Source organism: Taudactylus pleione, unplaced genomic scaffold (assembly GCF_031769625.1).
Source record: "Taudactylus pleione unplaced genomic scaffold, aTauple2 ptg000019l, whole genome shotgun sequence".
Lineage (NCBI taxonomy): Eukaryota > Metazoa > Chordata > Amphibia > Anura > Myobatrachidae > Taudactylus > Taudactylus pleione.
In genome coordinates this window covers 34,527,086-34,554,561 of record NW_028284421.1, presented here as the reverse complement: position 1 = coordinate 34,554,561, position 27,476 = coordinate 34,527,086, and the positions used below count along the sequence as shown (strand labels likewise).

Below are 27,476 nucleotides of genomic sequence, written 5' to 3'. Positions count from 1 at the left end.
CAGATTCTAGCTTTTATCTTCTAGAAGGTGCTAGTTAAATGTTATGTAGAATCTGATTGTTTGCTATGAGCAACATCTCCATTTCTAAAAACCCACACTGTAGTAAATTTAGCCCTTAAGGTCTAGGAGATAAAGAGTGGTTGAAAATAAGTGGAAAGTGTGTGGAAATTAATGTGGAAAGTGAGGTGAGTGCAGAGATTTCCAAGCGTTGAGGGTAGAGATGGTAGGGTCATGGATTGTGGGTAGGATGTGGAGCCAAAGAATAATACTTAGACTAGAATACTACTAGAATTCAGTACATCAGTTTCTTAATTCATATCCATTGCTTGGCTGAAGAGCCTTTAGTCCATTCTAAGACCTGATTGCTACCATTGCTGTTTTTTTAGTTTACCATGGCTGCTCAAACATGATGTGCATGTCTGCAAAACAATCACCAAGAATCCATGAAAGTCTCTTCTCTTCATCTCCCACCTCCAACACTCTCTGACATGCTCTCTCTACCCTGCACCACATCAACACGCATACTCTCACCCACTACACTCACACACTCCTCTCACTTGACAGAGATTAACAGATATATGTACTAAGCAGATTTTCAAAACCCTCGAGTTTTGCAGATTTTGCCTGTCAGATTTAAAAAGGCAATAATATTTAATGCAAAACAAGTTAGATTTTGCATTTACGATTATTGAACTTTTACAAATGGCAGGCCATCTAGTCAAAAATTGTGCGTTTTGGGAAGCGTGATCTGGCGGGTGTCTAAAATATTGCCAATTACTGGCTTTAGTGGACCAAAGGTGACCCTTGCCCCATACCTCCTGCACATACCGAGAGTTGAGGTATATGGAGCCAGGGGATGCCTCCTGCGTCCCTGCAGGTTGCAGCCTCCTCATTCATCGGAAGTCGGGGCCTTGACTTCGGAAGGTGTCCGGCGGTCCTTATTCCCATGCCTTGGATCTTTGCCTTTTAAGCCTACTGGCTGTCTCCTGCTACCTCTCTCCCAGGTACCCCCTGCTGCCATCTCTCTACCCCTGAGCAGAGGACTGAGGATCTTTCCCACAGGTCTGCATTCCGCTGGCCATGACCGGAAGTGGGAGCTCCATCTGAGGTTGGCGGCTCTTTCCCCCAGACGCCCCTGCTGCCTGCAGCTGGTCTCCCTGCACCCTGGCCAGCTCCTGAGGCACTACGGGTGGTGGCTGGTCCATTCCAGGTGTTCTTCAGTTGAACTGCTGCTGGCTGAATTTCTCTTCTGAAGCTGCAACCCTGGTGCCTCCATCTTGTCAAGGGTGAGTCCATCTTCTGTGGCCCTCAGGTTTCCTTGCTACGGTACATTCTTTATCATTCACAATTGCTGTGCTCTAGCCTGTGTGACTATGATCCCATAATTTCCTGTGAGAAGTCTGAATCCCAGAGCCTTGTCTCCCATTTTAAAACAGCCAATCCTACCGACTCACGATGATCCCCCTCATCTCCATCACTTGGTTGTGCCTCTGAGGGGGAGTCCAATATGGAAGAGACATCTACACCCTCGACTAAAGCGGATATTGCTACCATTCTTGCTGAATTACGTAACTTTAAGCAGACCATTCACGACGAAGTCCATTAAGCAGTTTCAGGACTTCAATCTGTAGTTGATGACCTGGGTACACACGTGGATGCCCTAGACAGGAAGCAAGATGAAATTGCTAGTTTCCAACAGATGTCCGAATAAGACGTCACTCAGATCCGTCATGATATACTATAATCGAGGGAATAACCTCAGGATCTGTAACATATCTGAATCTGTGGAAACTGCTCAACTAGAAGACTATCTCCTTCACTTCTTTTACACTCTGGTCCCAGATGATATGTGTTATATCATGACCTGAACTACTATTGTGTAAGACCTCGAGAGTCACACTAGTAAGTTCTTCATGCTAATAACAGACCGTCGTTGTTCGCTTAGAAGTGAACATGCTTACCGGTACTTAGCCACCTGGACTTATGCTCGGGACAGTAAAGGCTTACGCAGTAGTTCAGATATCGCTGGAGATGTGTGCGGCTAGGTATTTGGATAGTGGATTTCGTTAAACACAAGAGTGACTGAGCCACTAATCTGTGTGGAGCAAAGTGGCTGAGTAGCTGGCTGGATTGCTACACTGAGGTGATCTGAACAGCAGAGCCATGGGTCGCGTCACTGAGGCGGCATGAGTGGTTGGGCCGCAGGCTGATGTTGCTACTCCTAAGTAGAATAAGCGGCGAGAACATGGGTAGATGTCGCAGCACTGAGGTGTATGAGCGGCTGGGCTGCAGACTGATTGTCACGCCTGCGAATAGATCTGACTGGGATCAGGCGTGGGTAACTGAAGAGGAATGCACAAAACTGGTTGGCTGGACTCAGGTCTTTCTCATAGAGGAACAGGAGGTAGATGTGATGACTGTGATGTCAGGAGGAACCACTAGACAATGATAGTAGTCCACAAGAGTAGATGACTTGATATTAATAGTAAAAGTCCATAGAAGAATATACTGGATCAGCATAGACTATCGGTAAGGACCGATGTTGACACTGGATAGTGACCGATGGTAGAACTTGATATTGATGGTTGATGAGAAGCGAGGTGAATGCTTGATAGGAATTGATAATTTTATTAACGATGATCGGTAAGAACCGATGTTGGAACTTGAAAGGAATTGATAAGTTTATTTGAGATGGTCGGTAGAAATTGATATAGATAGGAATTGATGAAGACTTTATTAAAGATGCGCGGTAGCAACCAATGTTGATATTAATCGATGTTGATTGAGAGATATTTCCAATGATGGTAACCAAACTCCAATGGTCGAACTCGGAGAGATAATTCCAGATGGCAAATCCAGACTGCAGCTGAAGAAATGAGAATAATTCCCAATGGCAAATCTGGACTGCAGTAATGGACGGTGGAGTTGATTGAAGATGAAGACAATCAATTAGGACGGACTGCGCCGTTCAGAATAGCAATGGAGGACTCACAGCACAGAAACTTTTCCTTCAGTGGAAGCGATGTTGTACTGGCAGAATAGTTCAGTCTGAGGAAAGAATTTATAGGGCTGGACTCCGGATAATAGGTCGGTGCAGTCAGCAGACCATGCTCTGAGTGGATGACTGGACTCATGTGACAGAGGCCACGATTCAGAGCCGGACGCTCTGACAGAGCGCTCGCTCTGAATCAGGGCCAGTGTTTTTTTTTTATTTTTAGAACGGCCACCTGGCCGCTCGCATAGCTGTGGGTGACCACCCACGGCTATAGAGAGCGGCCATGATGATGGTCGCGATGGTCAAGACCATCGCGACCATCGGGCTTGCGACGAGACCCTTGTGGTAGGGTCTCGTTGCCGCAAGCACCAAAGAGCTTTCGGCTCAAACAGAGCCGAAAGCTCTCCCACTGATATCACTTGTGATGTCAGTGGGGCCGCCCCCAGATGGTAGGTGTTCCCCGTACAAATTTAGAGTCCAAGATCTTTTCAACAACATATTCAGGATGGCCTTGAACTACAACTGGAGAAGGTCTGCTGGGACATCGGACTCTGAATTTCCTGGAAAAGAATGCTGGTTTCAAAAGAGAACAATGAAAGGTATTATTGATCTTGAGAGTCTTGGGTAACTTAAGACGAAGGTGACAGGATTGCTGCATCTGATAATCCGGAAATAGACCAATATACCTTGAGCCTAACTTCAGTGAAGGCTGGTGCAACTTGATGTTTCTATTTGAGAGCCATACCAAATCACCCACTTAAAATTACAAGGTTTCCGAAGTGTCAGAAGTCACCTTAGAGCACAAGGAAGCAGACAGTAGAGCATGATGCACCTTTCTCCAAATGGCCTTGAGACAGGAGACTGTATTAGATGTATCAGAGACTCTTTGGGCAGGCTCCAAAGAATAAGATCTGGGATGAAATCGAGTCACACGTTAAAGGAGACGTTGCAGTGGAAGTATAGCAGGAATTATTGTACGCAAACTCTGCTAAAAGGTAAATGCTCAACCCAGCAGTGGCGTAACTAGGGCAGGGCCGCCGGGGCACGTGCCCTGGGCGCCGCTGGCCTTGGTACTGGTCCGTCCTATTTAGCCAGATAAGTGCCGACTGCAGTGAGTGCAGTTAGAACTACACATTTACACAGGACCGGCGCTAGACTTACACGCTGAATGATATAACGTTCAACGATTATAGTTATCGTTCATATAGTTCACAGTTGTCGTCCAGTGTGTATGAGCCTTAATGCTGTTATATGGCATTGGCTCAGATTCTTACTTCTGTTTTTTCTGGGTGGGTTTTAGCACAGTTTAACTAGTGTCCCTCCTGTGTATATTTAACTGCCGCTTTTTACTTGTTTTAGATGTTTACCTTAATGGTATATCGAGTAATTTCTCTTTAATATCTCCTATATCGCAATAATGCTGTTTGTTATTGATTATCCCCACTGTCAAATCTATGCATATTATCTAGAATTGTTTCTATGACTTATTATCCTGAATAATGGTATTGATTGTTCACAATTACTGTATACTAGTTCAGGATATTATAGCTTTGCAAATATTCGGTCTTGTTTGTTAGAACCGTGGCTTTTTAAGTTTGTGTGCATTATTACTACTACATTTCCTTGCCTTGTTAGCCCCTTAACATATAGATAAGAACAGGAAATATATAGTTAGGGTGTTATTCCTGCACACTCAAAATGTCTAAATAGTTCCCTTTCTCGTGCCTAACCTATAACTCCTAGTTGGTGTTATTGCTGCTCATCCCCCATATGGTCATTATTCGTGTCCTCGGAAACTTTTGGCTTACTAGTGTATATGTTCTCCCCCTTACTTATTGTCCCTTTGCCCGTGGCTAATTTCTCCTTAATCCTCCTTTCCCTTTGCCCTGGGTTAATTTTCCTTCTAATGTTACTCTCACCCAGAGCTCTGTCCTCTTATTCTCTTGCTATTGCTCTTATTTATTATATATCTTAATGGTCCTTAAATTGGTCTCATTAGACTCAGTAGCACACATGTACAAATGTCGCACATCAAATTGCTTAATGTAATCTAGTACCCCTTTTCCACCAAAATCCCTGGTCCAACCCAGGATTTGGGACACACTTCCAAACCAGCCAGTTGCCTGGACCCTGTTACGCCAAGAGGGGCTATTTGGCACGACTGAAGTACCAACTTAAGGCTTCACAGCTGCTGTGAAACTACAAGTCCCAGCATGCTTTACCAGCTGATTGGTGGGAGGGTATACTGGGACTTGTAGTTTCACAACAGTTGGAGGGCTACAGGTTGGCCAGACATGGTCTAAACACTAAAGAGTGGATGCAGCCTGAGAAACCTACAGTTTCTTCCCTTAATGTCCTGTAATGGTTAATTGCATGCATGAAAAAGGCCACTTACAGTGGTGCTTGAAACTTTGTGAACCCTTCAGAATTTTCTATATTTTTGCTAAAAACTCTCAGATTTTCACACAAGTCCTAAAAGTAGATAAAGAGCTGAAACGGTGTTGTACGGAGGAATGGGGCCAAATTCCTCCAACCCGATGTTCAGGACTAATCAACAATTACCAGAAAAGTTTAGAGGCAGTTATTGCTGCACAAGGGGGTTATAGCAGATACTGAAAGCAAAGGTTCACATACTATTGCCACTCACAGATTTATAATATTGGATCATTTGCATAACAAAATATCAAATTGTCTCATTTATATGATTTGGTTCTCCATCTACTTTTAGGACTTCTAGGAAAATCTGAGGTAGTTTTAGACCAAATTTCAGCAGAAATATAGAACATTCTGAAGGGTTCGCAAACTTTCAAGCACCACTGTTCAATCTTTTTAGTGTACTCAATGGTGTACGAAAAGCGTATATGCTAAAAGCCAGCATTGCATGGTTTGTATTTGTAGTTTCTATTCTGCTCTATATCTGTTTGCTGATATGTTTTATCTGCACTTGCAGACTTTGTTAAAGCTAAATGTGTATTTAAAATTTGACATTAAATAGTCCAGTTGGTTAGTCATTTCCCCTCAATAGTTAATTAATCTAAAGTGGTATTGTAACAGAAATAACTTATAATAATTTTTAGAAAAATATAATAGAACCTTACATTAAGGCCAAATACCAGTTAAATATATCAGTCTAAAACATGTAGAAAGAAGTCTAACTATAAAATACAGAAAGAAGAAATTCTTTAAATAGAAATGAACATAAATGTGTCTTTTACATAATATGCCAATGGCTGCCTAATATAAAAAGACAAGGTGAGGCGTTTACTAAGCAGTGGGTGTGGACAATCGCCAGGCTTTCTCCATATCCACATCGATTTATAAAGTTCACAGCCACCACCAAACTGCCTGTTTTGATCACAAATCACTGTCCTGATTTTTAACAGTGACCTCTATACCCTACGATTAGCAATGCCCCCCAAACTTGTAAGGTTTACCTATCCAAATTAGAAGTATTTAACAAATATTCTTGAAATAGAACATTAGGCTAGCCCAGAGGTTCCCAAACTCAGTTCTCAATGCACCCTAACGATCTAGGGTTTAAGTATAACTGTGCTTGGGCACAGGTGACTTAATTGGTACCTCAGTCAATTTGATTTAACCATCTGTGCTCAACCATGGATATCCTTAAAACCTGGACCATTCGGGTGCCTTGAAGACAGAGTTTTTTGGAACCTCTGGGCTAACCCTTTTGTATGAAGTTCATCAATTTTTAGCCTGTAGTTGACCTGAGGTCATTGTCTAGGGTAGAATTATGCCTGAATCTTTCTAGTCTTCCTTTCAGAATATCATCATAACAACTTTTGTATGTGATTTCTGTAACCTACTGATTTGTTGCACCTGGAAGAAATAATTCCTCCTCCCTGAACTGAAAAGGGTGACATAATAAATAAATCACCTATGTGGAAGTGATAAAGCACTTGGTTTGTCCCATATATTTGCCCATACTTCTCTGTATATTCATATTTTTATTCTAATGATTTTGTTGTGTATTTCTATATTGTAGATGGAATAGTGATTATTTTTAAGACAATTTATTGTTATAGTAAATCCTGCCATGCGTCTCATTTTCTAATGGATATTTACAGAAAGAAAAGGCTAATATTGAACTTTAAAAATATTTTTAATGAGGGCCAAACAATAGGATGGGGGAAAAGTATATATACCCTACTTTGTGTACACTAAAATTAAGGGATGAGGATAAAGCAATGATGTCCCACCCAAAATTTTTTTATATTTACTCCTTGTAGCGATGTAATGTTTATCGCAGTTATGCTATTACAATTAAACGCTAACATTGTGGCTCTTCTTTGGGTTTTGCATAACATTGACTCTGTGCTGAAATAAATGCAAGTTATAAAAACATAAAATTGAAAATGGTTAAGAAGAAAAAAAAAAAGAAAAAATCATCAAAAAAAGTGTCAACCAAGTTTATTAGGTACGGAACAGTATTCAACAGTAGTATTCATTTGCTCCATTATCAAATTAGTATGCAATGTAAACACTTTTCTGAATTAAACATAGTAACAAACCTATTTGATTGTCTATGATCCATGGATTGTATTGTCACAACATGGATAGGGGAACTCATTTTCATACTGAATCATTTCATATGGTGTTATGATCCTTATAGGAATTTATGCCTATATATTGAATGATTGATTATACAAGGACTTATTTCCAAAAGGATTTTAAAATCTATATGATGCCTAGAAGGTACATGAGTGTAAGTAGCCATCTTTATCTGTGCACCCCTGGAATGTAACTGGCTTTTGGTGTATTCATGCATAGCAATATAACACTAAAGTGTGTGATCCCTGTGCCACAGGGATTATGCAAAAGCCTTGATAAGATTAGAATATGACATATTTTAAAGGCAACATCAAATCTTTGCACTTGGTTCCTAATGGCAGTATACAAAGTTTAGAATTTAGCCAACAAGGATGTAGTAACACATGCTACTACAGTCAGGGACTATTTACAGCAGTGTGCGGGCGCTTCTGATTTCTAAAAGCACAGATAGACCCACAATTCAAAACAGAAGTATGCTCCTACCTCTCTGCAGTGATACTAAACAATAACCTGAGGCAATCATTTGAATTATTCAAAAATAATCAATTCTGCTGAAATAAAAATGTCCCTTTTGTTGGTGAGCAACGAGACACAAAATGCCAGAATTAACAATAGCTGTAAATATAACAATGCAACACTGTATCAGTGAAGTCTGTTAGTAATAACGGCTATACAGCTCAGGGGAATTTTCAAAAGAAGAAAGGAGTGATGGTATTGGGGGTGTATGAGGGAGGATTGTATGTTGTAGGATCCTAGGGGCACCAGTGACCAAGGTTCATGTTAGTATTAAGGTTCTCATAGTCAAGACACTTGTACAGGCTGGCACAATTAGGCAATATGTTGATCAAAATAACTTGATCACATTGTAATGGCTAATCCAAGGGACACAGGTTTTGAGGAATTTGAAACTATTTAAACTACTAAGTGTAAATGTAATTAACAAAAGCAAGCATTTATATTTTTGTTTATCTGAACAAAGCATTCTATAGCAATGAAGCAACAGTGCCACCTTGTGTCCAGAAAAAGGTATTACTATTTTTTTTATGAATACATTGCTCAAATATTAATGATTATCAGCAGTTTCTTAAAAAGCGCAAGTTTTACTTTGTCCAGCCGAAAAGTTTATGTGCAGTCAGTCTTATGTATTTTTTTTTTCTTTTTTACTTGCTCTAAAAAACAGGTACAAACTTAAAATCTATCCTGACAACTTAAGCATTAGAACCATCTACACGCAGATGCTTAGAAAGCATTATTCTCAGTGCATGATACAGATCAGTTTCACTACAAGCTGTCAATGCTCACAATATAAGGATTAATTAACCTCTTTGATGAGGTGCACCACAAACACATTAAAAGCAGTGTCTTTGTATGCGAGGGCTAAGGATGTCACAAGTTGGGTGAGCCTGGTTAGTAGTATGGGTTTTAGTTCTATTTTATGATTTATGCCAAAAGGGAAGCTGACAGTACAAATGTGACAGGTTATTCTCCTAATTCCCATCTAGTGAGCAGCTGTTATTTTTGTATAAACGGACTTTACCAATTACAGTTCATCCTTTACTAGAAACATATCAGGACTTATGTTCTCTATTAGGTGCTCATTTTCCTGACCAAAAACTTAATAAGACATGTTTAAAAAATCTACATCTTTTAGAGGTCTTGCAGGGATACAGTTATAGGCTACTAACCAGACAGCTTATCTAGTGTAAATTAAGTTTACGTTAAACAGGTTAAATCTTTGCAGAGAAAGGTGAGAGTAGCAACAAGAAAATATATCCAGCTGTAGCAATGGATCGAATTATAATGAATGCAGAATTGTCACACTTACATTACATGGTAGAAATGACTGCAGAGGAAATGGGCAATAAGCATGCATCATTATTATTATTACTGGCAACCTACAGACAGGAAGCTCAATGGTTTTTAGCAAATGCAGTGACGAAGACAGTGTTGGACAGCTGGAAGATGATGCTTCTCCACACTGAGATGAGTTCATGTCACTACTAAAGTGCTTTGCGTTCTTTGGTATGTACTTGGACGCATCGAATCCCGAACTCTGATCTTTCATCCAAATAAAATACATCACAAGACACTGCGGATAAAAAGAAAACGAGATATGGTAAAAAGACCAGGTAAGACCTCATAAAAAGACGACCAATGTTCCACTAATACAAGCAGCTAGGGGAAGATGGCTGTTAGTAATGGTCGGGCTCAGCTGTTATGGGCAGGTGGAAAATGCTGGAGGCATGATTTGTAACTGCGCTTTTTAGTGCTGTCATGTCTATTTAGATAATCTAATAACCGAGAATATAATTCACAAGTGAACAATGTTTTCTAAAACTGAAGAACCAGGGGGCGTGGCTAAGGCGCACATGGAGTAACACGCATGGTGGCAAGCTCTCCGTCAAATCTATCCTGTTTCCAAGTTATCCTGATTGCTGCCCCGCGGTGATCGCAGCCTGCTGGACAAGAGTGTTGTGTCTCTACTTTTGCTCCTCTGGCACCTGTGGGTGCTGACTCCCTGGGTCCTCCTCTTCTTCACAAGCACTACATAATGGGAGTCCACTGTCTTCACCTGCAGTCACCCTGCAACAGGTACTTGATGCAGTTTATGGAAGAGAAGCATTATGGAGAAAATAAGGGAGTCGGATTTGTCCCTTCTGTGTCAAGATTTGCAAGTAGCCCGTGGCGTTCTGATGGAGCTATGGCTCACCTTATCACCATAGGGGACTCTTTCTCTTCACTTATCCTGCAAGTAGAGACTTTGGATCCCGGGTATCCAATATGCAGCAAAACTCGTTGGATGTGGAGAGGGCAATGATATGCAGTAATAATGTAATCCTTGTGCAATTGTCTGACAAGGGAGACAGTATCAACCCTGCGGAGTCTCTTATACATTGCGGCTGCACATGCTTACCGGGTGCCCACTAGAATACTATTTCCTGGTATCCTCCCCTACACGCTCCTTGCCGGACTGCTCCACTGTCAAGACCGTGACATTGTTCTTAGACTTGTCCACATTAGGGGCTTTCAGGACTGTCCTATTCATGTTTGTGTGTTTTCGGATTTCTTTAGGAAGTTCCAGACAACTATCGCTCAATTCCTCCATGTTCAACGACTCCTTCAAGACCTCGATTCACCCGATGCAACATGGTCTCCATCCAAACGAAGAGTCATCGCAGACCATGTGAACTGGCTGGAATAATTGGCTTTCAGATGCACTCGCCCTCCTAACTGAGGGGGCCTGATTCAGACCCGCTCGCAAGCAGGTCGATCTTGGCCCAGTGCGCATGCGCACGACGGAGGCGGCTCTGTCGTGCGCATGCTCGAGACCGGGATAGCGACAGACAAGCCGTCGCTCCGAGTCTCGCTACAAAGGGGGCGTGCTGTCGATGTTGAGTGACAGCACGCCCCCTTTGGTGGGCGTGGCTGCCCAGACGAAGGCGTTCCCATGGGAACGCCTACCGTCTGGGGCTGGCCCCACTGACATCACAAGTGATGTCAGTGGGAGTGCTCTCGGCTCTGATAGAGCCGAAAGCACTCCAGGGCTTGCGGCAACGAGACCCTACCACAAGGGTCTCGTCGCAAGCCCGATGGTCGCAATGGTCTCGACCATCTTCCTGGCCGCTCGCTATAGCTGTGGGTGGTCACCCACAGCTATACGAGTGGCCAGGAGGCCGCTCTAAAAATGAAGGACGGCCCTGATTCAGAGCGAGCGCTCTGTCAGAGCGTCCAGGTCTGAATCAGGGCCTGAATCTGGTCTCGATTTCCTGTTCTCCTGCTAACTACTGAGTTTACGGTTATATATTGCTTTTTCTACAGTATGCAGTATGTTTGTGGAATGTGCATTTTAGATTGTTTAAACTAAATCTCCGAAGTACAGTTAAAATGTATCTAGAGCTCTGCACAGTTCTATCTATTTCTGATAGATACATCAGACAGGCCGATGTGATTAAGGTTATTGTAATTGCCTTTATGTAGAGGGGTTTTGCTGAGGTAGCACAGTGTGGTTGGCAGTTTGGGGTTTTTAAGGTATGTCGCAGTTGGGTATAGGTATAAAGGGTGGGGGGTGGGTCTTCCTTTAGTTGGGGTTTGTTGCGTCTGTCCTTGTATTTTTGGTTTGTTTTTATGTTTCTTGCACAGCACTCATACTGTTTTAGATTAGGATTTAGGTTTTTCCTTGCCATGTAGCCTGACATTGGATATGTGTTTCGATCTTGATTTTCCGCTAGGGGTGGGATGGTTAGTCCTTTCTCTAAGTTTTTCCTTGAGTCTGGTGTTATTTTGGTGCGGTCCTCCTTTGTACTTTTAGCTTATTTGTATTTATCTTAGACCCAGTTTGAGTGGCGTGGGTTGGAATGGCGCCTTCGGGCCCTTGCCTTATTGTTTCGAATCCTTTGGTTTTCACGACAGGGGGCCATAAGGGGTTTGCACATTTTACCAGATACATCCCTCCTTTACTTGCTTCTATTTCATATGGTTGTATTCTATCCTTAAAGGATATTATTATTCCTGTTCAGATGCCTGCTGGTTCCGGTACTAGCTGAGGGATTGTGCAACGTTGTCTCTCTTTTCCTTACAATGTATTTTGACAATTCTACTGTTTCTTTACATCAGGGATGGGGAACCTCAGGCCCGGGGGCCATATAAGGCACGCGGAATCATTTGGTCTGGCCCTCTGAGCTTTATTCTGCTAGCCTCATCTGGCTAGCAAGGTACCTACAATGGCATCCTGCAGCCAGAATCTATGCAGCAGTGCGGTATGGAGCGTTCTTAGGACGCTTCAGAAGGTCACATCGCTGCGCTTAAAGCTCCCCAGAGCTCCATAAGGGTGCTCCAGGCATTGCTATAATCACTGGCGATTGTGGCCCGCCCCTGAGTGACATCACACGAAGGGGGCGTGGCCTGCATTGGCCCACGAATAATGGTATATTATAAAAAGGTTCCCCACCCTTGCTTTACATTATGAGATTCCATACTGATATGTGCTGTGCTTCTTTCTTTTATTTTTTTTTCTATATGTGTGTGATGTGTAAACTTGTGAAAATAAATTCTATAAATAAAGTCAATAAAAAAAAATGAAAGAGCCAGTAATACTGTAAGAGGGAATAGAGACGCCCCACCCTGATTAGGGGTATTTCCATAATATAGCAATTGTACCCAGCATGTGCCAACAGCATCAAAAACATTTTCTCAGAATGTAGCAGCAGTGCCCAATATATTATCCCAGTAATGCCAACATATACCAGCAAACCCCAGCACAAAAGTATGCTTTGTTAGTTATCCTATAATTTCATCAAACTACTGGCAATTGAATTTGAACTTCCGAAAACTCCAATAGTTCCTCTGCCTTACATGCATATGGTTAGCGGGTATAGAGCCAAGCACACATGTGGTGAATTCAGGGCATATAATACATTTTACCTGTGTTCTGTGTAATAGAAAGAGGGGAAGAGGACAGATGCTAGTGCAAACAAGGAAGGCATAACAGACTTGTGTCCCAGTGCGTTATGTATTCTGGCAGATTCTCATTTTCAGAGCTAGAACTTGCATCTAAGCAATTTGAAACTGTAGATCTAAGCAGGCAGAGGGTGTGCAAAATGGCAATGGTGTTTATTGCTAATGCAAGATTGTGTGTGTATTATTTTGGGGAACTGCTTAGTTGATCCACTTGCAGCAGATTGATACAAGAGCTTAATTTAGAAAAAAGACTTTGAATATAATTGTGGCCTTTTGCATCGTAGGTATCCTTTTTTACTTTTATATTTTATTGGAGTTACACAATTGAACAACAACAATAGTGAAATACATGTACTCACATATGTCAACATTCAATAAGGACAGTGAGACAGAGGATAAAAGCAGCAAATCTCTATGCAGCCTAATCACTAAGTGATAGAGAACAGCGCTTAAAGCAAACAGAACAAAGAAAAATCTGGATCAATGTATACAGAATCGGTATGTATTAGCCGATGCGAGAAGCCCGGCAGGGGTGAAGATTTTTTGGTAAGTACTACTAACCCTGCCCCCCCCCAACCCTAATCCTCCCTTAGGGGTGCCTAATCCTAACCTCCCCCCCTAGTGCCTAACCCTTACCCCCCCCCTTAGTGCCTAAACCTAACCCCCCCGTCCCCGAAGCCTAAACCTAAGTCTCCACGGGGGGGGTTTGCCTAACCCCAAATCCCCCCGGGAGCCCTGACGCCTTACCTCGCCACGGCTGTTCGCACTCGCCTTACCTTCGTTCGGTATGCCAGGCGTCGGGCTCCTGGCGTAGGTCTAATGAAAGGCATCAGAATTTTGACGCCTGTCATTAGGACCCTGCCCTGCCGGGATTTGACAGTCGGGAAGCTGGCGGTCGGCATATCGACCATTGGCTTCCTGACTGCATCCCATGTATACAAATGATGATTTGTTACAATGATTAATAACTCTAAAACTATAATCACATTGAAGACAGCAATACATTGTAGAAGGCACGCGGAGATCAAAAGAGGAATAACCAACATTGGTATCTCATGAAAAGATCGGGAGATTTTCCAAATACACCTGTGTTTTATACCATAGTGTGGATAGAAAACAGCTCAATAGCTGTACTGTAACTTAGGTCGGTTGAAAGTCAATAAAGTTTTCCCAAGTATGAAAGATGAGCTCGGTACATTTTTCCTTGTGACTCCATCCTCATAATATAAAATAATTTTTCCTTCAACAAATTCAAGGATGGAGTGGTCTGCTGAAGCCACATTCAGTGTGTAGAGAAGTGGGTAGCTTGCAAGCGCACACACACTCACTCTTCCTGCAGGTCACAGGCGCATAAACTTCCATTTTATCAGAACCCGGCCCCCTCACACTCCATACTCCACTCTCCTGATATCAGCAGCTGTGCAGGCACAAATTATATATATTTAACACATTTTTAAAATATCTTAAAAAAACCTCAACCACATCAAAAAAACCCTCTTTATTTTGGCCCATGGTGTGTGCGCACAGAGTTGCAGGACCGATAGAGCCGCACAGACTCTGGAATGTATTGGGCGTTCATGGGCAGCGACTGGCAGGTAACTATTCAAATGCACAAAGATTTCTGCCATATGCACAGCAATGCAGACCATTTGAGACGCCTTATAGATAAAATGTAATAATAATAATAATAATTTCTGTCTCATGGGAGTGTTGTGTACGGGATGCGGTAAATATCTTGACTGCGGGGATTTCGGCAGTCAGAATGCAATGCCAGAGTCCCGACACCTGTCAGAATCCCGGCACCAACATCCCGACCGCCAGAATCTTGAAGGCAAGTAGTGGGATTAGGGGGAGGGTTAGCGTTAGGCACTAGGGGGAGAGTCAAGGTTAGGCTAGTGTAGGGAGAGGGGGAGGGTTAGGATACCTACTAACAGGTGTCGGTGTCCTAAAACCGTCGGGGTGCCGGTGTCGGGATTCAGACCGCCGGGAACCAGAGAGCCTGTATCCCGTCCCCATCCCGTTGTGCACAAGATTTATACACACTCTGTGTGAATGTGAAATTCAGCTTGGTTGAGGTGACTCAAGAATTAAGGTTTCATACCACTCGCTACACTTTCAATTGAAAGCCAATACAACTTTCTCTTATAGTGACGAAGGGTCAACACACACAAACAATAATTTCTCTCTCTTTCCCCAGGTAACATTGGGCCATTTCCTTACCAGATTGCGGTGGAAGTTAGTTACTTCTTGCTTAGAGTCTTCCGTGACACAGTCTTTGAGCTGTTTGTGTATTTTTGTTTGTCCTTTCTGCAAGTTAAGTAACAGAGAGCCTATTAGCATACCACCGGAGAGACTGCACAAGAAAGTACACAGAGGTAGCACATAGCTCAGCTGATACAATGCCTGGCCTTCACACCCCCAGTATCCAGCATTCGCTATGGCAGAGTGATGTAATTAGCCGTACTTGGCTGTAATTCTGATAAGGTACAGTGGGTGGCAGTGCCAGTGATTACATTTTGTTTTGGGGTTGATGTGAAGGTTTACCAAGTGATACTAACTTTGTAGCATTTTAGAAAAAAAATATTTATCATACCAATGAATCTTTATCTATCATTGCTATTTTACCTCTGTATCTCCTCCTCAGTCTGTCACCTGTCTCATTTCTTCTTCATGCTATATTCATTAATGTTTACCATTCCTGCTGTAGTGCAGAGAATCCAATCATCTCCCACCTCTGCCAGTCATATGACCAACTCATTTGCCACTCAATATCCCTTTAATTGCTAGGAATGTATAAGCGTACTTTGTAAGCAGTGACAAGGATTTTAGAACAAAAGGTTTTGCTGCTAACGTCAGGAAGCAGTACTGGGTGAGTGGGTGGGAATGGTGATCTCTCCAGTTGCCTCCCATATGGATGTGCCACTGGCCTACCAGTGCCTGACAACTACCATGGCAAATTGCAGTGGCTGGCACAGCCTGGTTCTCACTAAGGAGAACTACATTACTTTAGGGTGAGATTAGTGTCTTGCTGTAGAATCAGGACAAGTAAACATACCGGGACATCTTCACCTTGCTTCTGCAGCCTTTGCCTCCCTCCCAGTGTATGGACTTCATGTTCTTATTCATCATGTTCCCACATGAAATGCAAGGCTTCCCATTACTATATATCTGCAAGGAATGAATAAAGGAGCAAATGCTTCAAAACACAGGGATACGAAATAGAGGATACTATGAGGGGAAAGAACTGCATAAGAGAAAGGCCTGCACCACACACTTGTGCATCATTCTACCAAGGAGCTTAGGGCTTGATTCACTACGGCTCGCAACTGCGAACGCAATTACGCACGCAGTTCAACTGCGATAGCATGCTAATCCATTGCGATCGCTATGCCGTCGCAGCACTACACAAGGACGCCCACTTTACTTTGCACACATCCATAATGTAGCAAGACTGCAAAACCATCGGTACAATCGAGTACAATTGCAGCCTCACACACTTGCACAAGCTCTGACCTTACTCAGGAATTGCTAACTTCATCGCACGCTATGAGTGCTTATGAGCCGCTTACGGCATCGCAGTGACTAGTTTATGCACGTCCCTTTAACGGTGATCAAACGCACTGGGACCCCTGCGTTTTCGCCGACCACCCCGTCACCTCGCCACTTTGCCAATCACTCTGCGATGGGTCTGCGTAGTCAGTGCGATCGCAGTGGCCGGTTCGCATACTGCAATGCATATCGCAACAAATGCCCCATTGCGTGCATAATCGCAGTTGTGTATGGTAGTGAATCAAGCCCATAGTACACATATTGGTGAACAGGCAGTGTGCACAGTGACTTCCTGTCACACACACACATAAGCTGTACAGCCCTGCATGTAACATATCCATATTTGTGGACAAGAAGTCAGCGTTTACAATGCTATTAACATGCAGAAGATTTACAGTATAAAGGCAAACATCCAGAGGTTACATTAAGCAAGCATACAAGGCACCTGTGTAACGAGGAGAGAAAATATAGTTACAGGTAATTGCAGTATATATTATACATATTGCACATGAGATATTGAAGGATGTAGTTCGAAAACTTTGCTGCCACCTACCAAATGTAAGTTAACATCCGCCCATGTGCAATGTCAATATATTGAGAATAAAAGTAAAATGGAAAGTTTCACCTGCTCTTTAGCACATAAACCACATAACATGCGTGTAGCCAACTCCATCTCATGGTCTTCAGCTTCAATGTGACAAACATCACAAGGGTAGGTTTTCCCACAGCATGGAAATCTGCCATATAAGATGTTAGAAAGGGATGGGGGTGTAAGAATAGCTAAACTACACTACATGGAAATACACATAACCAGACAAGGTTACACAATTGTAGATACATACCAGTAGAAGGCCCCCCAGTTATGTAATTTGGGTAACACTATGCGTTAATTGTGTTACGGGTGTATATGGATGGAAATGAGACCATTATTGATTAGCACAGACACAGGTGGGAATGGGTAACACATGGAGAGCATGCAGGAGTGGAAATATGGAAAGGCAGAAGGAAGCATTAGTAGTCACACACCCACAGTCTCTCCATCACACACACAGACAGATACGCGGATGCAGACTTTTGGACAACTTTGGCTAGTCTCATTTCCCCTCAAAGATGTGATTGCCAATGAATTTTATTTTTTTATTTCATAAAGAGTCACAGCACTTACTAGCGGATAGTGATCAAAATAGAGCAAACATAGCCTGGGTCAGTAGTAGTGCGGGTCCTGCTCAAGATGAGCTTACAATCTAGTGGGAAACGGCCAGAGCTAAGGAAGGAGGAGTGAGTAGGGCTCGGAGTGGAGTTGGTAGAGTAGCTGTATCTATAGTGTAACTGAGAGTAGGGTTAGCCCTGACAGAAGGTTGTGTTTTCTGAAAGAGTTTGAAAATATGAAGGCTTGGGAATGGCATGGTATGGATCATCATTCAGCATCATGTAGGCAGAAGTGAGATGTGGTGATCACAGTGCAGGTCACAGGCTGACGTAAAAAGGTGAGAGAGTATTTTGAGATGAAGTATTAAGGGTTACTGCAGTTGAGGGCTTTGTATAGGACCAGGGAGTCATTTGAATAAGATTGGGGAAAATATGAAGAACCGGTGCAGGAATTTGTAGGTGTGGAGTGAAGTAGATCAGTATTGTCATTGCATTTAAAACTGAAGTGGCAGCAAACGGATAAGTGAAATGCCAAATACTGTACATTTATATGCAATGTACTATAAGGATTGCACCTTCCTGCACAGTGCACACACTATCCACAATTTATTTTGCCAATGTGAAGTTTGGGGACAAAGGAAAAATAAATGAGAAATAAAGCCTGCTGCCATCACAATCTGTGCCCAGAATGCACTAACAAGAGACAGTACTCAGTATGCCATCTACCTCTGCATGTAATCATTTTTAACAAAACAAATTACACCCAATACCAATAACACCACAAGGCCTGGGCAATTATTTCAGCAGACAAGTTTTAGTAAATGGCTGAAAGCCGTACACAAAAATGAGAGTTATGGCAAAACTTACCTTTGTTAACTCTCTTTCTTCGAAGTCCATAGGGTCCACAGGTATACCTTGGGGTTTAGGTGGAGGTTAGGACCAGACACCAAACAGTTAAATGTTGAATCCCAGGGTGCACTGGTCCTTCCCCCTATACCCCACCCCTAAGCCAGAGGCCCTTCAGTTAGTTAGCAAATCAGGAGGAGGACAGGAGAGAAGGAAGACTGGTACACAGAAGAAACATACTCTCACACAATGGAGACGGAGACCGGTGACCAGGAAAACCAACCTAGAGAAGCCAGGGGAGTCAGAGTGTGTCTCCTGTGGAACCCGAAGAGAGAGTTAACAAAGGTAAGTTTTACCATAAAACTCATTTAATTCTTCAGGGTCCATAGGGATCCACAGGGATACCTTGGGTATGTCCCAAAGCAGTAGTCAAGGGCAGGGACGCTCCTGAGCTGACAGGAGAATCCGTTGCGCAAATGAAGCATCCTGAGAGGCAAATGTGTGCAACGTGTAGAAACGCAGAAAGGTGTGGACAGAGGACCACGTGGCTGAGTTACAAAGCTGTTCAGCCGAGGCGCCACGGCGAGCTGCCCACGAAGGTCCCACAGAGCGGGTGGAATGAGTAGTGATGGTAGCTGGCACACTGAGACCCGAGTGCACGTATGCCTGAGAAATAGCCATACGAATCCATCTAGCCAGGGTCTGTTTGTTAGCTGGCCAGCCTTTCTTATGGAATCCATAGAAGACAAATAGAGAATCTGTTTTCGTAAAGGAACATGTACGGTCCAAATAGATCCTTAGGGAACGGACCACATCCAAGGAAGTCTCCCCAGCCAAAACATCGGGTAAACAAAAGGCCAGGACTACAATTTCCTCATTGATATGGAATTTAGAGACCACCTTGGGAAGAAAACCAGGGAAAGTACGAAGAACCGCCCTCTCTGGATGAAAAATCAGAAAGGGGGGGGGGGGCGACATGACAGTGCCCCCAAGTCTGACACCCTTCGCGCAGAGGCAATAGCCAGAATAAAGATTGTCTTTGCTGTTAACCATTTGAGATCCACTGATTCCAGGGGTTCAAATGGAGGGCCCTGCAGAGCCTGAAGAACCACAGACAAATCCCAAGGAACCACCGGAGGTTGAATGCGGAGAACGCGCTGTACAAAGGTGTGAACATCCGGTAGTGTAGCAATCTTGCATTGGAACCAGATAGACAAAGCAGACACATGAACCTTAAGTGAGACCAGTTAAAGTCCAAGTTCCAGTCCAGACCAGTTAAAGTCCAAGTTCCAGTTCCATTTGCCCGGCAAATGGAACCTCCCTGCGGCGCCATTGGGGGGGTGGAGGGGTTGGGCTTGGAAAACTTGGTCGTCAGGACTAAAATCTTAGTCGCTATGGCGGCCGGGCTTTGTCGAGCACTGATCTAAAGGACGATGTCCGTTTAGCAGCTGAAGCAGGAGGCAGAAAAGCAGTCTTAGAGGTCGCTAAAGAAGTGACAATCTTGTCCAAATCAGGGCCAAAAAGAATGTCCCCATTGTAAGGGAGTGATTCCAAGGCCTTTTTAGAGTCTGCATACGCCTTCCAGGACCGTAGCGCAGAAAGCGACGGACAGACACTGATATGGACAATATTCTGGAGGTTAAAAGACTTACGTCCAGAGTAGCATCCCCTATGTAGGGGGCTGCATCCCTAATGTCAGCCACAAGGGAAAACATGTCCTGTGGCAACCCCATAGGGGGAATTACAGCCTGTACATGCTGTGGCAACGCCAATGAAGGAATAACTGCCGGGACAGTTAGGCAGTCTACAAGTGAATTTAGCACCCGAGTAGAGGAAGCCTATGGGGGCTCCTGGACAGGGGCTGGGGGAGCTGATGGGCCAGGTGTGTTATAACAAACAGCACAAAGTCCCTCTTGGATTAAATCTTCCTCATTCAATCCTGCTGCACATGACTTACACGAGTGTAAAATGGGTGCAGCAGCTATTCTGTTACCCTTGCCTGAGTTAGACATATTGCAGAGTAAAATAGCACAACAGTTTGAGGCAGAACATCACCACTGTGATCAACTGTGATTAACACAAGGGGAGAAGTAAGGTAAATAGCTACTTCAACCCTGTATAAAGCTGTAGAACTGTAGCACATATATGGCACTATGTGTAGTGCAACTGCCCCAGTATGCAATTCTTACTGGAGTTGTGAAGTTATCGAAGTATATATGGTCCCTGAATATACCGGTATTGTAGGGGACCCAGAGAGTAAGAAAGTGATAAGCAAAGTTTGACAGCATAGGAAATATCAAAACAGACACACAGCGCTAGCAGATCGCATACTATGCAGAAAAATAACTGCATAATTGGCACTAAATACAACTTCTTAGTCTGTAATGTCTGGTAGGCAATACCGCTACATAACCTGGCTCTAGGCAGAGGTAGGTAGCTGAACCCGGACCCTGCGTTCCCGGAGAGAGCAGTGGCTGAGCTGGAGAAGATGGCCGCCGGAGATCTCTGAAAGGGCGTGGCAGGAGAGGAAATGCAGCTCAATATGTACCCTGGTGGTCTTCGTGGAGCACGCGGACCTCCTCGGTGCACACACTCAGCGTCCTCCGTTCTTTCCCATGAGACCGGAGGAAAGACTGCCTGCACGCGGGTTACCGCAAGCAGCTCCAGTGCGACTGAAAATGGGGGCGTAACCTAATTGCCATAGGCCATGCCCCCTAAATGACGTTATATGGGGAGTGTCGGTTAACATCAAGCTGAGGGCGAGCCCAGCACTACGTCAGTAGCTGTACTGCCCCCAGCCCTCTTCCTGCACTGAATGGATGCCGCATGCATGCACATGGAGGTGCCCAACCTCTTGACCACCCGCGGGGCGAAGTGTGAACAGCGGGGCAGTGCCCGAAAGACAGGACTGTCCAGCTGAAATCTGGAATGGTTGGGAGGGGTGCGCCCTCTATGGGGTGGCACCCCTGTTCGACCGCACTGGTCAAACGTACCTCGAGCTGGCCCTGACTAGGGGACACTATAGCTCAAGACACTGGGGACGTCCCAAAGCTTCCCTCCCAGGTGGGAGAGTACTAAGAAACCTGCAACACCCTATGGCCAAAACTGGAATCAGAAGCCGCAAAGGTAAAACCGAACAAAAGTGTGCAGAGAAGTCCACGTAGCGGCATGGCATAGCTAAAACGCAGAAGCACTGCTGCGCGCAGCTAAAGATGTACCCATGGAGCGCATACAATGCGCCGAAATGGATACAGACGGAGGCCGAGCACTGGCCATGTAAGCGTGCCGAATAGCTATACGGATCCATCTGGCCATGGTCTGTTTAAACGCAGGCGAACCCCTCTGGGCCGCATCATATAGTAGAAAAAGAGCATCAGACTTGCGTAATCCCTCCACGAAGGGCCCCCACCACATCTAGGTAATGCGAAGCCCCAGATGAATCCAACAGAGCAGGGACAACGATCGGCTGATTGATGTTGAAGGCTGAGACCACCTTTGACAAAAAGGAAGGCCATGTACGAAGTTCAGCCCAATCCTCATGAAAAATAAGATAGGGAGAGCGACAGGATAAAGCCCCCAGATCTGACACATGCCTAGCCGAAGCCAGAGCCAACAAAAGGACCAGTTTATAAGTCAGAAACTTTAAATCCACCTCATCCAAGGGTTCAAACACAGCGGACTGAATAAAGGATGAGTTTGAGATCCCACGGAGAAGTAGATGCAACAAACGGAGGCTGGACTCGGAGCACCCCCTGAAAAAAAAGGTCTAAACATCTGGAAGCAGGGCCAAGCAACTTTGAAAAAAATACAGATAAGGCAGAGACCTACAACTTCAGTGAGCCCAAGCGAAGTCCAGCAACTAGATCCCTTTGAAGGAAAAGGAGAAGACTAGGTAAATGGAAGGAAGAGGTGAAGGAACCACGCCCCCCGCACAAGGCCACACAGGATTTCTATATCTGATGGTAATGAGCAGATGTACCCGGCTTCCAAGCCCTGAGCAGTGTAAGAATCACAGCCCGCAGAACACCACATCTTCTTTAGATGTTGGTTTCAACAGCCACACCATCAAACGCAGCTGCTGTAAGTCGGGGTACACAAACAGACCTTGCTGAAGAAGATCCGATCCCAGCGGAAGTGGCCACAGATCTTCTGCTAGAAGGAGGAGATCAGAATGCCAAGCCCGACGGGGCCAGTCCAGAGCCACCAGGATGACTGTCGTGGACTCTCATTTAGCACTCGCAGTTGGATAGGATATGGGCGGAAACTGGTAGACTAGGCTGTATGACCATGAGACCGACAACGCGTCTGCCTCGACGGCCTCTGGGTCCCTGGTCCTGGAGCAGTACAGAGGCAACCGACGATTGTTCCTGGAGGCCATGAGATCTATCTATGGCTTGCCCCTACGACGGATCAACTGCTGGAAGATTTTTGGATGCAGAGCCTATTCCCCAGGATGAAGATACTGACGACTGACATAATCCGCATCCCAGTTGTCCACCCCTGGGATAAAGATGGCGGAGATAGCCTTGTGTGCCTATCTGCCGACTGTAAGATGTGGCTAGCCTCGCGCATTGCCATTTGACTGCGCACCCCCCTGTTGATGTACGCCACTGCTGTGGCGTTGTCAGATTGCACCCAAACGGGCAATCCCAGCAGAATGGGAGCAGTCACAAGCTGGGCACGGTAAACAGTCCTGCGTTCGAGAACGAGAAGCAAGAGGGCTTCCTGGCGAGACCAACGCCCCTGGAACTGGCTGTCCAGGACTGCTGCTCCCCATCCGCGAAGACTGGTGTCCGTAGTTACAGATGCCGAATCGGCGACCCGGTACAAGGTGGCCTGTCTGGAGCCACCAGATCAGAGACATACGGACCTGAAATGATAATCGCAGTAGTCGATGAATCTGAAGATGTGCCCCCTACTATTGGGACAGAAGGTCCAACTGGAAAGGCCTGGAATGAATTCTGCCGAACTGAATGGCTTCGAAGGAGGCCACCATCTTCCCTAGAAGGCAGATGCAAAGGTGTATAGACACACGTCTTGGCCTAGGCAGCAAGCGGACCAATTCCAGTATTGTCTGAGCCTTGTCCAGTGGAAGGAAAACCCATTGTAGGGAAGTGTTCAGAATCATCCCCAGCAACTGAAGACGCTGAGACAGCACTAGTTGCGACTTCTGCAAGTTGACAATCCAGCCGTGCAGGATGAGGATCTGATGAGTAGGGACACCTGTTCCAAAAGTCTTTCTGCCAACAGAGCCTTTAGAAGCAAATCGTCCAGATAAGGGACAATGGCGCTGATTCAGCATTGCACGCAAGTGCAATGCTGAAAGCAGATTCAAGATTATCTGGAATCTGCACAAGCGCAGGACCCATTCTGTGAGTGTGCAGAATGGGTCCTGCGTAATTGCACACAGCCCCTTCTGTGCTTCTGTCTGATTGACAGGCAGAGGCAATTAAGGGGCGGTGCAAGGGGCAGGTCGGCTCCGTTTTCCGGGAGTGGCAAGGCCAGGTACTGCCTGCATACAGCTTTGGTCTTCATCAGGGGGAGGGGGAGAAGGAGAGGGAGAGAGAGAATTTCTTGCAATTGATGAAGACCAGAGGGCTGTGCCTGAAATTGGTAATTTTGCTGCAGGACAGCAAACTGTACAAATTATTGATGGGGTGGCGTAAGGGTATATGCAGGTATGCATCCTGAATGTCCAGGCAAGCCATAAAATCCCCAGGTTCCATTGCCAAAATAATTGATCCCATTCGATTTCTGAACCAATAATAGATTGCAATAATAACCATTTATTTGTTGAACCACAGGAACCAGGATTATCACCCCTCCTGTAAGGCCCAGGCCTATACAGGCTCCGACGGGGGAGTTGTACAAAACAACTTCTGGGGAGGATGCCTCCAGAAAGTGAGAGCATACCCCTGAGAGACCACTTCTTGGACCCAGGCATTGTTTGATGCCAGTAGTCCGCAAATTGAAGAAGTCGACCTCCCACCCTGGGATCCCCCAGGAGGCGGCTCGCCCCTTCAGGCAGAGGGTTGTTGCCCGGCTTAGAAGCTGGACGTCTGGCCGGCCAGGACCTTTTAGTTTGCTGCTTGATAGTCCTGCGAGAACTAGACGGCCTGGAGGAAGATTGTCCTTTTGAGGACTAAAGGACTGGAAAGAGGACTGCCTAGACTTTGGTGTAGCTGTTGATGGAAGACCTGCAGATTTTGAAGCTGCCAGAGTAGCCACTATCTTATCTAACTAGCAAGCACCGCACAACCCGAAATCACAAGAGACATTACTGGTGTTGCAGCCCGGCAGAGGTAGACCGAGTCGTAGTGCAGGCATCTTAGTACGCTTAGGACTGCTAACTCTAAAAAGTAGAAATAAAATAAAAAACATAAAATTACAGCTTGGCACTTCCTGAGCAGTCCCCCTGTTAAAAAGGTGCATCTGAATCCTGCCGCACCAAACGAACAACTGAATGCCTGTGGCCAGGGGAGGTGTATATGTGGAGGAGGACCTGGGACATCTTGGGAGCTGAAGAGCTTGACTGGATCACTCCAACCACATTATCCCCATGGCATCCCTGTGGATCCCTATGGACCCTGAAAAAGAAAAGACCAGTCTCTAAGAACATAAAAAAGAAAAAAAGCTGGAGACAGCCTAATGTGTACCTTCTCTCTCGGGCACATTACTTAAACTAGGGCTGATTAGGCAAAGAGGAGGAGGAGCCATTCACACGTTTAGATTAAAGTGCCAGGCTCTACTCAACCACTGTCTATACCCCAGTGTCTTGAGCTCCAGTGTCCCCTAGTGGATGAGAAAAGGGGGAAAACTGGGCCTAAACATTTTATATAAAATCCCAGAAGAACATTACTCTGAGCAACCCATATCCCTGGTTATGCACCAGGGACCTAAACACGTGGAAGGGCAATGGTCATGATTACCATGCAAGACAGCTTGAAAGTACTGTTTTGGTAAATTTACCAAAGTTCAAGCAGTTAGAAGCCAGGAGAACAGGTTGAGTCTGTATAAAAATGCTGCTGGCACCAGTCGTCTCTCTCCCCCACTGTCAACTCACTAGCAGCTGACTGACTACTATGTAAGTGGGGGCCTATATTTATTGGTGTGGGTCTATGCCCACACCAATAAATATAGGCCTATATCTATGGGTCTATATAACTATAGATTCTGAGGTTTCAGAATCTATAGTAATATCAACAGTAGAGTAAAAGGACCTTAGAGTTATAATATCAGGTAACAAAGATGACTAAGCAATGTAGTAAATGGCAAAAACTTGAGGACAAACTGTTGTGAACTTTGTAATAGCAAACACATGGAGATCACATTGCTACATTATGTGTGTGTAGCTGTGGTAGGAACGTTGCATTATAACCTTTACTGGGACAATGGGGGAGATGTAGAGAGCAGTGTAAAGAGTGGAGAAGTGGACAAGTTGCTCATAGCAACCAATAAGCTTTGAGGTAGCATTTATCAAGTACAGTCTACAAAAATGATAGGTAGAAGCTATGTGCAACTTGACCAGTTCTCTACACTGTACACTCCTTTATACATCTCCCCTAATGACTTATGAAGGAATGAACATTCTGATTGTGTAATGCTGTGTAATATGTTGGTGCTATATAAAGGGAAATTATTATACATATCTGATGAAATGCACATTAATAACTAAAAACATTACAGAGAAAGGTTAGTAGAGTGTACTATGCATCAAAATGAGCATACAAGATAAACAAACCATGTTATTACTTCTGTGCAAAACTCACCTCAGCCATCGACAGCTCTTTCGGAAATGTCTACAAGTGCCATTGTCTATAAGAGGTTTCCCGGGTTGTATTGATGGATCTCTCACAGCCTTCCTCCTGGCATTGCCATGCGGATCTATACCTGCAACAATACTCTATGTTAGTCTAAAATCTGTGCACTTTCCTTTGCATATTTCTAAAATTACATATATTGCTTACTAAAAATGTTACAGATGTATCCTCATACATCTAGCCTCCTTATGTGTTAAACAGCCCTTCTAGTTGCACCATTCCGCAGCGTGACTCGGTAGCACCGACCGTCTTTTGATGCAACTTTTTCCCTTCAAATGCATCTTATTTGCACAGCAGTGTGAATAGGATGCACGAGCAGCTACTGATGATTAAAATGATATGCGGCATGCCTATATTCTATGTGACTGCAGCTGTATAGCTGTATCTGAATGCGAAATGCTACGTTGCAGTGTCACAGCCACTGACACTGTAACAAAGCATTTTGCATACACCCGCAGTTGCACACAGAATATAGGCATGGCGCATATCATTTTAATCATCAGTAGCTGCTCGTGCATCCTATTCACACTGCTGTGCGAATAAGGCGAATTTTAAGGGAAAAAAGTTGCATGAAAAGACATTTGGCACTACAGTCACAAGGCACTTACGCGTTGTGTGTAATTAATGCGACATAGTGCATGGAGGATAGATGTATGTGGACACATCTGTATCTAATTTCACACATGATATTTAAATATGTAGATGAATAATATCAAGTTATTTAACTGTATTTGCCCAGCACCTTATATTGGACAATTACTAAAGTCTCTGCATTCTGTTATGCAAAGTCTTGCTTAAGGGAATGTATCATACCGCTGGCTTTCCTTGGGTAACTTTCGAGCTTTTGAAATATGGCAGCTTCGATAAAAATGTTGAGCTTGCTGTGGCAGTGCAGACAATTCAAATCTTTAGTGATACCAAAAACGAGTTTCTGCAGACCAATAAAACATGTAAATTATTATTTACTAATATACCGCCAGCACACTCCGCAGCACTTTATAATTGCGAACAATAAAAAAGATTGGATATTAATAGACAAAGAGGTAAGACTGCCTTTCTTATATGCTTACAAACTATAACAAAAGACAAGC

At 44.4% G+C, this 27,476-nt stretch overlaps 1 protein-coding gene across 5 annotated transcripts in view; it reads right to left on the bottom strand.

The window, feature by feature from the left end:
• Positions 1-7,408: 7,408 nt before the first annotated feature.
• Positions 7,409-27,476, bottom strand: part of LOC148540522 (uncharacterized) — a 48,178-nt gene continuing 28,110 nt past the window's right edge. For 4 of the 5 annotated variants that reach the window (XM_088446815.1, XM_088446831.1, XM_088446840.1 and 1 more), the window contains exons 8-13: positions 27,199-27,316; positions 26,335-26,455; positions 17,196-17,307; positions 16,077-16,189; positions 15,242-15,328; positions 7,409-9,653 (exon numbers count right to left, since the gene is read on the bottom strand). In XM_088446815.1, the coding sequence (XP_088302941.1) occupies positions 15,262-15,328; positions 16,077-16,189; positions 17,196-17,307; positions 26,335-26,455; positions 27,199-27,316 (531 nt within the window). In that variant the 3' untranslated portion in view covers positions 7,409-9,653; positions 15,242-15,261. Of the gene's footprint in view, positions 9,654-13,683; positions 14,439-15,241; positions 15,329-16,076; positions 16,190-17,195; positions 17,308-26,334; positions 26,456-27,198; positions 27,317-27,476 lie in introns of those variants that run through there. The other variant, XM_088446822.1, reaches the window with a different exon arrangement.